The following is a 14877-nucleotide window of genomic DNA, read 5'->3' as shown; positions in this document are numbered from 1 at the left end:
AACAGTTACTAAAAACAACAGACATAGCCCCACTCCACAAAGGGGGCAGTAAAGCAATAGCAAAGAACTACAGATCAATAATGCTAATATCCCATATCATAAAAATCTTTGAAAGGGTTCTAAGAAGCAAGATCACCACCCATCTAGATACCCATCAGGGCAGCATGGGTTTAGAGCAGGTCACTCCTCTCTGTCCCAACTACTGGACCACTACAAGGTTCTGGATGCTCTAGAAGACAAACAAATTGCAGATGTAATACACAGATTTTGCAAAAGCCTTTGACAAGTGTGACCATGGTATAATAGTGCACAAAATGCATGATAAAGGAATAACAGGAAAAGTTTGTAGATGGATCTATAATTTCCTAACAAACAGAACACAAAGAGTAGTGGTCAACAGAGTAAAATCTGAGGTGACTACGGTGAAAAGCTCTCTTCCACTAGGCACAGTACTTACCCCCATCTTGTTCCTCATCCTCATATCAGACATAGACAAGGATATAAGCCACAGCACCATGTTTTCCTTTGCAGATGACACCCAAATTTGCATGACAGTGTCCTCCATTAACCCTTTGACTGTCACAACCCCAAATCCTGAGGTGTCTCCTGATGTCGCAAAACATTTGAAAAAAAAAATGATTTTTTCTTATGAAATGATAGAGGATCTTTTCCCGATGGTAATGGCACCAGAAGTACAAAATTTCATCAAAAACTTATGGAATTACGCTCTCGCAAAGTTAGCAACCTCAGCGATATTTATGAATCGGCGATTTCGTCCACTTTGAGCCCTATTTTCGGCTAATTCTATTGTTCCAGTTGACCAAACTCATAGCTATTTCTTTAGACCTCTATTTGTTCTATTGATTGAGTACAAGAAACTGCCCATTTACCGATTTCAACTACTCAATAAAGTGGTCAGAAATTGGCAATTTGGCCAATTTCATGAAAATTAAAAAATATGCCAGTTTCAAAATAGGGTCCAAAATGAACAATGCAGACATTCCTGGCTCTAAAATAACATTTTCTTTGTTCATCAGTCACGTCTCTAGGCCCCTCTAATATTACTCTTGCTTTCTATTTTGAATTTTTATTCAAACAAAAAAGAGAAGACTTACTGTTATGCAGACTACTGCAATATTGTAATAATTGTATAAATAATGTCAACCCATTCATGACTGCATATCAGAATGACTAGTTGGACATTTATTGGACAATGATGCCATTTGTTTACTCTTGAACATTGGCAAAAATCAAACATTTCCTCTACTTTGAGCTCCATTTTAAGGTCCTTTTCATAGTAAAGCCAATCAAAATTACCTCCATTTCTATAATATGTTTTCCATTCTATCAAATGTGACTACGAAAATGAGAATATAACCATAGAAACTATATGAAAATACACCTCAAAGTCGGCATTTTAATCCAAAAACACGGCCGGAGTTTTTTTTTCTCATAATGCACTGCTTGCTGCAGGATTTTTTTTTATACTGTGCACACTGACCACACAGACCCATCCTCTCACATGTGGGCCTACCAGCTTTCTCCCGCTTGATTTGAAGCCGCTAGAATTTTTTATTAATGATACTCAGCATGGATTCACAAGAGGCCGGTCTTGTCTAACTAATTTATTAACTTTCTTCAGTAAAGCTTTTGAGGCTGTTGACCACAATAAAGAATTTGATATTATTTACTTAGATTTTAGTAAGGCTTTTGATAGAGTTCCGCACCATAGACTGTTAAAGAAAGTGGCAGCTCATGGCATTGGGGGAAAAGTGCTCTCGTGGATCGAGTCATGGCTCACTGACAGGAAGCAGAGAGTGTCCATAAATGGGGTTAAATCCGAGTGGGGATCTGTAACAAGTGGCGTTCCACAGGGATCAGTCTTGGGCCCGTTGTTGTTTATAATATATATCAATGATCTTGATGAGGGAATTACTAGTGATATGAGCAAATTCGCCGATGACACAAAGACAGGTAGGATAATTGATTCAAACATAGATGTTATGGAACTTCAGGAGGATTTAAACAAACTCTATTCTTGGTCAGAAAAGTGGCAGATGCAGTTCAATGTAGATAAATGCAAGGTTCTGAAGCTTGGGAGTGCCCATAACCCTAGTACTTATAATTTAAATGATGTAGAACTTAGCCATACAGATTGCAAAAAGGACTTGGGGGTTATGGTGAGCAGCAACCTTAAACCAAGACAGCAATGCCTAAGTGTACGTAATAAGGCAAATAGATTACTGGGATTTATATCAAGAAGTGTAAGCAACAGAAGTCCAGAGGTCATACTGCAGCTTTATACATCATTAGTAAGGCCTCACCTAGATTATGCAGCTCAGTTCTGGTCTCCGTATTACAAAATGGACATAAATTCGTTAGAAAACATTCAGCGTAGGATGACTAAATTAATACATAGCATTAGAAATCTTCCTTATGAAGAAAGATTGAAGACTCTTAAGTTACATTCACTTGTTAGACGAAGAATGAGGGGAGACCTGATCGAAGTGTATAAGTGGAAGATAGGTATTAATAAAGGGGATATTAATAAGGTCTTGAGGATGTCTCTCCAAGAGAGAACCCGCAGTAATGGATTTAAATTAGATAAGTTTAGATTTAGAAAGGACATAGGAAAGTATTGGTTTGGAAATAGGGTAGTTGATGAGTGGAACAGTCTACCTAGTTGGGTTATTGAGGCTGGGACTTTGGGTAGTTTCAAATCTAGGTTGGATAAGTACATGAGTGGGAGGGGTTGGATTTGAGTGGGACTTTCACATCAGAGCTTATTTCTTGAGTGGCATTGAAAATTGGGTTGGGCAAATGTTTTGTTAGTGGGATGAATTGTAAAGGACCTGCCTAGTATGGGCCAGCAGGCCTCCTGCAGTGTTCCTCCTTTCTTATGTTTCTTATGTTTCTTATACGTCAAACACAAGACACTGCAAGACTCAGGTGGACATCAATCAAATCTTTAAATGGGCTGCAGAAAACAATATGAAGCTCAATTATGAGAAATTTTAATTATTCTGATATGGAAAACGTGAGGAAATTAAAACTTCTTCGGAGTATAAAACAAATTCCAACCACACAATAGAGTGAAAAACTAATATCAAAGACCTGGGAGTGATCATGTCAGAGGATCTCACCTTCAAGGACCATAGCATTGTATCAAGCACATCTGCTAGAAAAATGACAGGATGAATAATGAGAACCTTCAAAATCAGAGATGCCAAGCCCATGATGACACTCTTCAGGTTGCTTGTTCTATCTAGGCTGGAATACTGTTGCACATTAACAGCACCTTTCATGGCAGGTGAAATTGCTGACCTAGAAAATGTACAGAGAACCTTCATGGCACGCATAACTGCAATAAACCACCTCAATTACTTGGAATGCTTGAAGCTCCTAAACCTGTACTCTCTAGTATGCAGGAGGGAGAGATACATGACTATATACACCTGGAAAATCCTAGAGGGACTAGTACCAAACTTGCACACAAAAATCACTCCCTACGAAAACAAAAGACTCGGCAGACGGTGCAACATCCCCCCAATGAAAAGCATGGGTGCCACTAGCACGATAAGAGACAACACAATAAGTGTCAGGGGCCCAAGACTGTTCAACTGCCTCCCAGCATACATCAGGGGGATTACCAATAGACCCCTGGCTGTCTTCAAGCAGGCACTGGACACGCTGCTAAAGTCAGTACCTGACCAGCTGGGCTGTGGTTCGTACGTTGGATTACGTGTGGCCAGAAGTAACAGCCTGGCTGATCAGGCCCTGATCCACCATGAGGCCTGGTCACAGACCAGGCTGTGGGGGCATTAACCCCTGGAACTCTCTCTAGGTAAACTCCAGGTAATGTGTCAGATCATTATTTAGTGGTAGCTACGGTAAGACTAAGGCAGCTATGGTGAAATGCTCTGTTCCACAAAGCACGGTACTCGCTCCCATCCTGTTCCTTATCCTCACATCTGACATAGATAAGGATATAGGCCACAGCACCATGTCTTCCTTTGCAGATGACACCTAAATTTGCATGACAGTGTCCTCCATTGAAGACACTGCAAGACTCCAGGCAGACATCAACCAAATCTTTCATTGGGCCAAAGAAAACAATATGAAGTTCAATGATGAGAAATTTCAATTACTACTCCAATATGGAAAACGTGAGGAAATTAAAACTGTATTGGAGTATAAAACAAATTCCAACCACACAACAGAGCAAAAAACTAATGTAAAAGACCTGGGAGTGATCATGTCAGAGGATCTCACCTTCAAAGACCACAGCATTGTATCAATCGAATCTGCTACAAAAATGACAGGATGGATAATGAGAACCTTCAAAACTAGGGATGCCAAGCCCATGATGACACTCTTCAGGTCGCTTGTTCTATCTAGGCTGGAATATTGCTGCTCACTAACAGCACCTTTCAAGGCAGGTGAAATTTCTGACCTAGAAAATGTACAGAGAACCTTCACGGCACACATAACTGCAATAAAACACCTCAATTACTGGGAACACTTGAAGTTCTTCAACCTGTACTCCCTAGAATGCAGGCAGGAGAGATACATGATTATATACCCTTGGAAAATCCTAGAGGGATCAGTACCAAACTTGCACATGAAAATCACCCCCTATGAAAGCAAAAGACTTGGCAGAAGATGCAACATCTCTCCAATGAAAAGAAGGGGTGCCACTAGCACGATAAGCGACGGGGGCCCAAGACTGTTCAACTGCCTCCCAGCATACATAAGGGGGATTACCAATAGACCCCTGGCTGTCTTCAAGAAGGTGCTGGACAGGCACCTAAAGTCAGTACCTGACCAGCTGGGCTGTGGTTCGTACGTCGGGATGCATGCAGCCAACAGTAACAACCTGGTTGATCAGGCCCTGATCCACTATAAGGCCTGGTCACAGACTGGGCCACAGGGGCATTGACTCCTGAAACATTCTCCAGGTATACTCCAAAGGATGCACAGCATTTTGAACTGTTAAAATATCAGTATGTGAAAATGTGAAGAGAACCTCAACTGTCTACATCTATTCAAACCTCTAAATTATTGGGACCATCTAAAATTCCTCAAATTGTACTCTCTGGAGAATAGGTAAGAAAGATATATCATAATTTGTACATGTAAAATATTCGATACAAATCAGGGATGGTATAAATATACTGTATTAGAAAACTGTAAAAGAATAAGCCTTGTTGCTGTTGCCTTCTTTTTCAGATCACCCTATCTCATTGGGAGATGACCAGTGTGTTAAAATAATAGGCATAAAAGATCCAAAACTTTTGACACCCATCCTTCAAATATAAAGAAATAGTGAGAGATGCATACTGTAAAACTAGCTTTTACTGGGATACCTTACCTTTGATGAGTTCTGAGAGTTTTTCTACTCCCAGACCCCAGCCAAGAGCCAGGGCATTTCATGGGCCAGGACATTTCACTCTGTGAAGAGCTATATAAAGCCTTGATAACATTTTGCTCTGTGTAGAGCCTCATTAAGTGTTGATAAAGCTCTATGTTATCCCAATAAAAGTTTTTTCTGCAACATACATCTTTTCTTTATTCCCATCAGTGTAATAACCCAATTATATTAATAGCTGCTCTTACCTCTATATCCTAGAGTGCACTGGCAGACAAAATCTGTGTCAGTCAGATTGATACAAGAGCCACCATGTTGACAAGGACTGGAGAAGCAAGGGTCCTGATATTCACAGGTTCCACCAAAATATCCCTCTGGACAGAGGCATGTGTACTTCCCACTTTCTAAGCTGTTTCAGGAAGTGGCAATCAATTACTCCAAGACATTATAAAGCATATTTAAATATAAGAATGAGATTTGGAGTTATGGCTATTATTTTTATTTCATTTGTAGTTATGGTTATTTATATTTCAAATCAACAGTTTGTCTAAGAACATAAATACATGTGCACCAGAAAAGTGTAATATTACTGGATACGTATATTGTTGACAAGACACACAATGTTTTATGTTAACATTTTGAAAAAAAAAATCTAATAATATGGCCTGAAGAGTTCAGGAAAACTGAAACATAGTATAACATCATTAAGAAGCAATATACAAATGCTAAGAAATGTAAATTAAAATATATGAGCTGCGGAAGGATCAAAATGTCTACATAAAAGCACTAACAAAGAAAAATAATGGCAAAGGAGATGAACACTAAACAGGTGAGAATAATACAGTGCCTGGAATATAAAAGGTAATCAGGCTTGATCTGAGAAAAGGGAAGCTAATACCAATTCTTTGTATCAAAAGCTCTTTGCCAGCATCAGGGCACTCTACCCCTTGAGGGGATACTGCACTAGAGATTCTGAAAACTACCTTACATGCAATAAAACAGGAAATCACTTAAGAACTAACATCTCTAATAGAAACTATGAGGCATTCTGAGGTGAACTCAAATAATTTGGTACGGTACAGGTACAGTAATTTTTGCTTTTTACATATTGAAAAGGCAGACACTAGTGGCTATTCTGCATATCTGAATCATGTGTCAGTACAGTTGCTTAGCATACATATGCACACATTACGAAAGAAGAACCATGGGCAAGCATGGAAGAAATGGGTGAGGCAGTGGGCTGGTTGAAAGGGAGAAAAGAAGTGTACTTGAAAGGGGGGACAAAAATGTTAAAGTATGAAATAAACATAGTTGAGCAGCAGAATTATTCTCAAAAAGGGGAGACAGAAGGCAGTAGTGGCCTTGAAAGCTAAGACAGTGGCTTTGGGAAAGGAAGGGGATGTGTCAGTCAAATGTTAGGTAGAAGTATATAGGTGAGCAATACTTAAGTAAGAGTAGGGAGCTGAGAAAAAGTGAGGTTCAAGGTAGGTCTGTAGGAGAGAAGAGAAGTATTTTCAAATAACAGTGGGCCTAACACAAAGATATTTGACATCACTATGGCTGTATAATTTTTTTTATAAGTGGGGTCATGAATGAATGCCAGTCTGATGGAAAGAAGTGCAGTCTTTAAAGATAATAAAAGTGACATAATGTGGAAGTTGTCACAGTTGTTCTTTGATAATACAGTGAAGCAGAGTTAATATAAGTGGGAGAGTCTGAATGAGGAATAAAAAAAAAATTAAATCAGGGGTATCTGAAAGAGAGAGAGGTAATGATTACTCAACTAATGATAATGTTAAATTAACAACTGTTGAAATAAAAGAGGGGAATACATATTCAAATTTAAGAATTATGTTGCTCAAAATGAGAGTGGAATGCAAACAGTAGTGTATATTGAGTGTCTGTGTATATAGAGGGTAAAACAGGAGTATAAAGGAGAGATTCTAGGAGAGCGTTAAGTGAATGTTTGAGAAATTTTGAACTAAGCAAGAGAATAATTGTTTTGGGAAACCTTGATTTTCAACTGGGAAACATCGTTGTTGAGGTATGTCTAGTAAGAATTTTAATGACAATGGGAACATTTAATTGAATTACTTTTCAGAGAGGTTTGGCATAAGTAATACATATTTTATGAGGATAAGTAATTATAAGAATAAAGAGGTGTGAAACCAGAGAAGATTCCTAAACAATGTATTGGTGGTAAAAGGCAGCTAAAAAACAGATATCTGAAGATACATGTTTTTAGAGGAGTGACTAATATGTCAGATCCTTATTAAATGGTAATGAGAGGAAGAGTATGATAATAAGAGTAATCTGCATTTTAACTTCACAGCCTCAGCAGACTGAAGAGGGCATCAGTCTCAGGCTGAAATATATAGTACTTTCCTTATCATCTACTTTGTTTTCTCCATAGGGCTCATTTGTGGAAATAAAACCTATCCCTCCTCCCCTTAAACACACAGTCATTCATTCATTCATTCATATATATATATATATATATATATATATATATACATACATCCATCCATCCATACATTCACCAGGAGCTAGGACTTAACACCTGCAACCACATATAGGTTAGCACATGCATACACAGGTACATTTACACACATGTACATACATATATACATCTATACATATTGTACATACAACAGCTTTATTTATACATGCATATAAACATATTTAATTTATTATGCACAAAAATAGTTGATTATTCTAGCTTTAAACATTAATCGTGCAACGTCAAATGAACTGATATTGGCTATAGCAGATTATATATACATATCAACATAAACCATACTCGACATGCTTTTCACATTTTCTTCCAGATATAATCAACGACTTTCTGAACTAAAATAAGAATGACCTCATTTCACAATTTGGTAATTAAAATAATTTTATTTAGTAGGGAGGAAATGTTTGCAAGATATATTAGGTAAACTCTTTTTTTAATAAACTTAACTTAAAATTTCCATCACAAAAATCATCTTTTCTAGTCATGGAAATTTGAAACCATTACTTATTATTTTCATGGGAAAGCACTAAACCTGGAAGTTATAAAGAGCCTGGGAAATGGAAGGTAAATAATCACTGTATCTAGTTTTTAAATTACAGTGGACCCTTAGTTTTCGTGTTTAATCCGTTCCAGAGCGATCGGCAAAAACAGAAATCGGCGAAAACGGAAACCATTTTCCCCATAAGAAATAATCCGTTCCAGACACCGAGAAGTAGTATTAACAAAAAAAAAAAGAATTTTTTTACCTTAAAGATAGATTTATATGCACAAAAGAATGAACATTCAACATGACACTTACCTTTATTGAAGACTGTTGTTGGTGGATGGAAGACAGGGAGGAGGGGAGAGGGAAGAGGTTATTCTCTGGAAAGGAAATCCCTCTCCATAAGGACTCCAGGTACCACATCCTTATCTGGGGTCACTTCTCTCCTTTGTTTTTTAATGCCACTAGGATCAGCTTGAGAGTCACTGGACCCCTGTCTCACAAAATGTCTGTTCAGAGTGCTCTGTTTCTGGCATCTCTTTAAGATTTGCCTAAAATGGTACATGGCACTGTCATTGTAAAAGTCGCCAGCACAGATTGCAACAGTTTTCTCAGGGTGATGTTCCTCCACAAATGAATGCACTTTAATCCACATTGAACAAATCTCCTTAATCTGTGAAGAAGGCACCTTCTTCCATCTCTCTTCCTCCTCCTCTGAAGCAAGTTCTTCAACTGTGGTCTGTTGATGTTGCAGATGAAGCTTTTGCAGCTCATCAGCTCTTCACTGTGGTCCTCCACAAACTCTTCCACATCGTTGCCACTCACATCCAACCCCATGGAATTCCCCAATGCCACAATTGATTGCACAACAGGTGTAGGGTCGACAGGGTCAGCCTCAAACCCTTCAAAATTATTCTTTTAGACACAATCTGGCCACAATTTTCCACAAGTAGAGTTCCTCATCCTGGAAGTCACTCCCTGCCAAGCCTTATCTATAAGGCCTATGAGTGGAAGATATTGAAGTGGTTCTTTCAGAACTCTCTTAGGGTCAATTCAGAGTCTGAGGTTATGTCAAAGCACTTTTGAAACATTGTTTTGGTGTACAGTTTCTTGAAGTTTGCAATGATCTGCTGGTCCATGGGCTGGATGAGAGGAGTGGTGTTAGGAGGCCAGAACTTCACTTTTATAAAACTGAATTCCTTAGACAATTGGTCTTCCAAGTCTGGAGGATGAGCAGGAGCATTGTCCATTAACAGGAGGCACTGGAGTGGCAATTTATTATCCAGGGGGTATTTCTTCACACTCGGGCCAAACACCTCATTGAACCACTCCAGGAAAATTTCCCTAGTGACCCAAGCCCTACTGTTAGCTTTCCACATCACACACAATTTACTCTTGACAACACTGTTTTTCTTGAACACTCTGGGATTTTCAGAGTGATACACGAGTAAAGGCTTCACTTTGAAATCCCCACTAGCATTACCACACAACAAGAGAGTTAGCCTGTCTTTCATAGGCTTGTGTCCTGGGAGTGCCTTTTCCTCCTGTGTATTGTAGGTCCCCTTTGGCATTTTCTTTCAAAACAGGCCTGTTTTGTCACAACTGAATACTTGTTGGGGTTGGAATTTTTCAGCCTCTACATAACCTTTGAATTCCCACACAAATTTTTCAGCCGCTTGTTTGTCTGAACTGGCACCCTCATCTTGCCTTACAACACTGTGTATTCCACTTCACTTCTTGAATTTTTTAAACCAGCCTTTGCTGGCCTTAAATTCACAAACATCAGCACTCATTTCAGGCAGTTTCTTTATAAGATTGCCATTAACCTGCCTTGCCTTTTCACATATTATCGACTGCACAACATTATCGACTGCTAACTCTCTCTCTGATCCACACCAACAACATTTTCTCCATTTCTTCAATTGTTTGGAATCTCTGTTTCGTTATTGCACTCACCCCTTTCGCAACATCAGCTTCCATGATTTCTTTTCTCTTTACCACAATGGAGCTGATCATTAATGGCACCTTCCCGTACATCCTGCCAAGTTCAGCAATGCGTATGCCACTATCATATTTTTGTACAATTTCTTTTGTCATTTCTATGGTGTTCCTCACTTTCTTTACCAAAGGACTGGCACTAGGACCTTTCTTTGGGGCCATGGTGGCTTATTTATCAGTCGCACACAATAATCAAGTGACAAAGACAATGAATTATTATGAAATGTTTCATATGACCTGGCAGGATATGTTCACTCACCGAGAAACAATGCTACACTGCCTGAGAATACGTAAGGGAGGCGGCTTTGTCTGCATGCTAGACACTGGACAGGTTTTGTATGATCGACGAAAACAGAGGAATTCAACAAAAACGGAACCAAAATATCGACGAAAATAGTCAACGAAAACGGAAATTGGCAATATTGGAGATCGACGAAAAGGGAGGGTCCACTGTATTGTATTAAATGTCACCTAATGTAACAAAAAATTATACCCAAAAATGTATTTTATTTGGCCAGAATTTACCTTCATTCATTCTTCTTATTGTCATGTACTATACGTATTACAGTTGTAATATACGTACGTACTCTCACATTTGTATTTTTTGGTGTATTCATTAGAATTATTTTAACCTATGTCTCCTTAATGTCTTTGTATACAGTACATGTATATGTACAATAATTATTGTCTATTATGTTCAATTAGTCTTAGGTTTCAGCTTGCCCAGAATACTATGCATAACCAAGGGCTTTCTGCAAATAATATCGAACGTCATCCAATCTTCTATAACTATGTATTGTATCATACCTAGACAATACTGCATATATACATAGAGGAGAATTTGTAGATGGTTAGGAGAGGTGTGGTGAAGGTGAGATGAAACAAAATACAGTGGACCCCCGGTTAACGATTTTAATCCGTGCAAGAGGGCTCATCGTTATGCGAAATAATCGTTATGCGAATTAATTTTCCCCATAAGAAATAATGGAAATAAAATTAATCCGTGCAAGACGCCCAAAAGTATGAAAAAAAATTTTTTTTACCACATGAAATGTTAATTTTAATACACACAAACTGAAAAAGGCATGCACAATTACATGACACTTACTTTTATTGAAGATCTGGTGATGATTGATGGGATGGGAGGAGGGGAGAGCATTATCTTCTTACTGTTTAGAAGGGGAATCCCCTTCCATTAGGACTTGAGGTAGCAAGTCCTTTTCTGGGGTTACTTCCCTTCTTCTTTTAATGCCACTAGGACCAGCTTCAGAGTCACTGGACCTCTGTCGCACAACAAATCTGTCCATAGAGCTCTGTACCTCCCGTTCCTTTACGATTTGTCTAAAATGGGCCATAACATTGTCATTGAAATAGTCACAAGCACGGCTTGCAACAGCTGTGTCAGGGTGATTTTCATCTATAAAGGTTTGCAGTTCAAACCACTCTGCACACATTTCCTTAATCTTTGAAGTAGGCACAATGGATTCCACAACTGGCATAGGCTTCTCAGGGTTAGCCCCAAACCCTTCAAAATCTTTCTTAATTTCCATACTAATTCTCACCCTTTTTACCACAGGGTTGGCACTAGAAGCTTTCTTGGGGCCCATGGTCACTTATTTTCCAGAAACACCACCGAAAACACTGTAATAATACGAAATATTCCGAGTGTATGCTTGGATGTTACCGCGGAGGCTGGCTGGTAAACAATGGGACGGCCGGCACATGTGAGGGCACATTGGACGCGTCTCGGACGAAAATCGGTATGCGGGTTTTTAATCGGTATGCGGGGCAAAAATTTTGCGATAAAAGTAATCGTTATGCGGAAAAATCGCTATGCGATGCCATCGTTATGCGGGGGTCCACTGTATGGCTAACAAGTATGAAGACAAACATAAGTAGCAAAACAAGCATTTATTGTGCCAACTTTTTGCTCCATGGAGAGCATTATTAAGTCATTATTTGATAAAGCTCTGCATGACCTGATAGACCTCTACTTGGCCTGATTTGCCAATAAGCTGTACATAATAAATGAATTTCTTCTGGACATTCATTTGTATGAAACTGTCCTTTTACCATAATTGTATCAAAATTGTAACAAAACATACTGTAAACTTCTAATGTAACTTCTATGTATGTCCAATAAGAAACAAAGATTTTAATTTATTTATTTACTTCATAAAGTAGTACTACATGACTTAATAAAGCTCTACACAGAGCAGATCTCTGTCCCAAGAAAATCTTCTTCAGTATATTGTGATTGTGTCGTCATGGGTCAAGTGCACAGATACAACAATGCTATGTACAGATGCTACGGAAACTCTTACCGGACATGATATTGAGAGACCTGGGACCTTCTGAGGAGTCATGTAAATGGGGAAGGAAACACATATTAATTTGGCATTTGTTACATCATACATGCATAAGGCCAGCAATGCCAATATTTATGCTGTACTCCTGTCAAGTACTGGTCATGTAGTAACCCAGTTGCATATTATTTATTACAAAGAATTTGTGTCATATATAGTAATTGTAAAATAAATATCATTTCTCATGTCTTTTCCCAGTTGCTTATAAAAACATACTAAATTAATTTTTTAGATATCTTGGATAATAGAAAAAGTCTAGAATAAGCTTTCTTTGTGCTGAACAACCCCCATGGCAAATCAATGTGACTTTTGCTGTTGCCTTTCAGAGACAAGTTCAGAAATGCACGGCTTCACCTTGGCAAGTGCCACTCCCATATAATTTTTACAACAAAGTCTGTTCCTTTTTGATTCGGCACTTAAAATAAATTTAAAATTAATGTTAATTTAAAACCATGAGCTAAGGAGAGGTACGTTTGTCTAGTATTGAGTAACTATTTCCTTGTATATGAATGGTATATAGTTCAGACGAGATAAAAATGAAACACATGCAATATCCAGTATCTTTATTTTAAACATTTCGCTCTCCAGTGGCTTTATCAGTACAAATTCAAGGACATAATTGGAAAATGATGAGGTAATCAGTCCCTTAGCCTTGGAATTGGTGAAGAGCACCATATTCATGAAGATTCTGAGGCAGAGGCAAGGTTAGGTTAAATAAGGTTTGTCAGGAAACAGGACAAGTATTTTCTGATATGGGTGTTAGTCATCTGACCAAGGCCTTCCGCTGGCTTACCGGCCCATCACTTTAAAAATTATGGTCATAGTTATAACCATTAAGTAGGCACAGACAAGAAGGCTGGCACTTATGTACTGGTGTCAGGTGATGAGGGACATGTGAAAGATGAAGACATAGTCACTGGTAGGTGGGTTCAGAAGACATCTCCACAACCTTCTTAACTACTACTGGCCTATCCCTTGGGTATGACTTACTTCCACTGAGGATTCCCACCTACCAGTGACTATGTCTTCATCTGCTACACATCCCTCATCACCTGACACCAGTATATAAGAGCCAGCCTTCTTGCCTGTGCTTCAGAATCTTCATGACTATGGTACTCTTCATCAGTTCCAAGGCTGAGGGACTGATAACCTCATCATTTTGCATACAGCTCTACTGTCTCCCAATTATGTCCTTGAATTTAATAATAATAATAATAATAATAATAATAATAATAATTATAATTTTTATTTTGACATGAAACATGGTTGTACAAAGGAATATAATAGTTGGGTGTATATGCCAAAAGCCCCTTTGTATACAGAGCATTTCAGGCAAACTTAAGATTATTGATAAAGCCACTGGTTAGCAAAATGTCAACAATAAAGATACCCAGATGTTGCACATGAGTCTAATTTTTAACTATTTCCTTATTTACCAATTGGGATTTTATTTAGCTATGAGCAGCCGATGAATGCATAGTGCAGTAGCAATTTGCATCTTATTCTAGGGAACAGTATATGTTACATGGGAGGTTTGTTTATACAGTACAGTACAGTATTGCATTTTGTGAAATAGTCTATTGATAGACTGACTTTTTACATCTTCAGTAATGACATCTTGCACTCCCATTGAATGCATGTGACACTAATAAAGAACCATTATATTAAAGAATTAGCAACACATAACACCCATGAGAAAAGACTGAGGTCTATGATTTTATTATGATATACACTGTTTATGCAATTAAAAAATCAATAACAATATTTTTATCAATGCATTTTTAATACATGTATTCTGTACATGGTGTTTTAAAACAATTTTTAGCTAAGCTTTGATACTGATGCTGCCTTTATTCAAGGTAATGCCATCAAAGGGAAAGTCACCAACAACCCAAGCAATTGGCTCTCCATAAAGAAAATGAATTAACCCACGTAAAAATGCATCAAGAAATCACAAAAAGTGACAAACTTGTTCTTTTAATACTAAAGCTAGAATTAGTGCCCTTGTGCAAAGAAAATTTAATCTTGAATACTATTTTTTTATTTTAGGTTACAAAGAATTTAGTAAAATGTGACAAAAATGAAAAGTCTACCCACTACTCTAGTGAGAAGTATCTGCTCACCAACACAGTTTCAAGTAACTGAT

The 14877-nt window shown here is 38.1% G+C and overlaps 1 protein-coding gene across 3 annotated transcripts in view; it reads right to left on the bottom strand.

The window, feature by feature from the left end:
- The window catches only part of LOC128686359 (uncharacterized), a 552092-nt gene that overhangs the window by 178732 nt on the left and 358483 nt on the right, over positions 1 to 14877 (bottom strand). For 2 of the 3 annotated variants that reach the window (XM_070085880.1, XM_070085883.1), the window contains exons 10-11: positions 12690 to 12719; positions 5617 to 5777 (exon numbers count right to left, since the gene is read on the bottom strand). In XM_070085880.1, the coding sequence (XP_069941981.1) occupies positions 5617 to 5777; positions 12690 to 12719 (191 nt within the window). The remainder of the gene's footprint in view (positions 1 to 5616; positions 5778 to 12689; positions 12720 to 14877) is intronic. The other variant, XM_070085882.1, reaches the window with a different exon arrangement.

The sequence above is a fragment of the Cherax quadricarinatus genome, chromosome 17 (assembly GCF_038502225.1).
Source record: "Cherax quadricarinatus isolate ZL_2023a chromosome 17, ASM3850222v1, whole genome shotgun sequence".
Classification (NCBI taxonomy): Eukaryota; Metazoa; Arthropoda; class Malacostraca; order Decapoda; family Parastacidae; genus Cherax; species Cherax quadricarinatus.
Note: the sequence above shows the minus strand (reverse complement) of the source record. Positions and strands in the feature narration are given on the sequence as shown.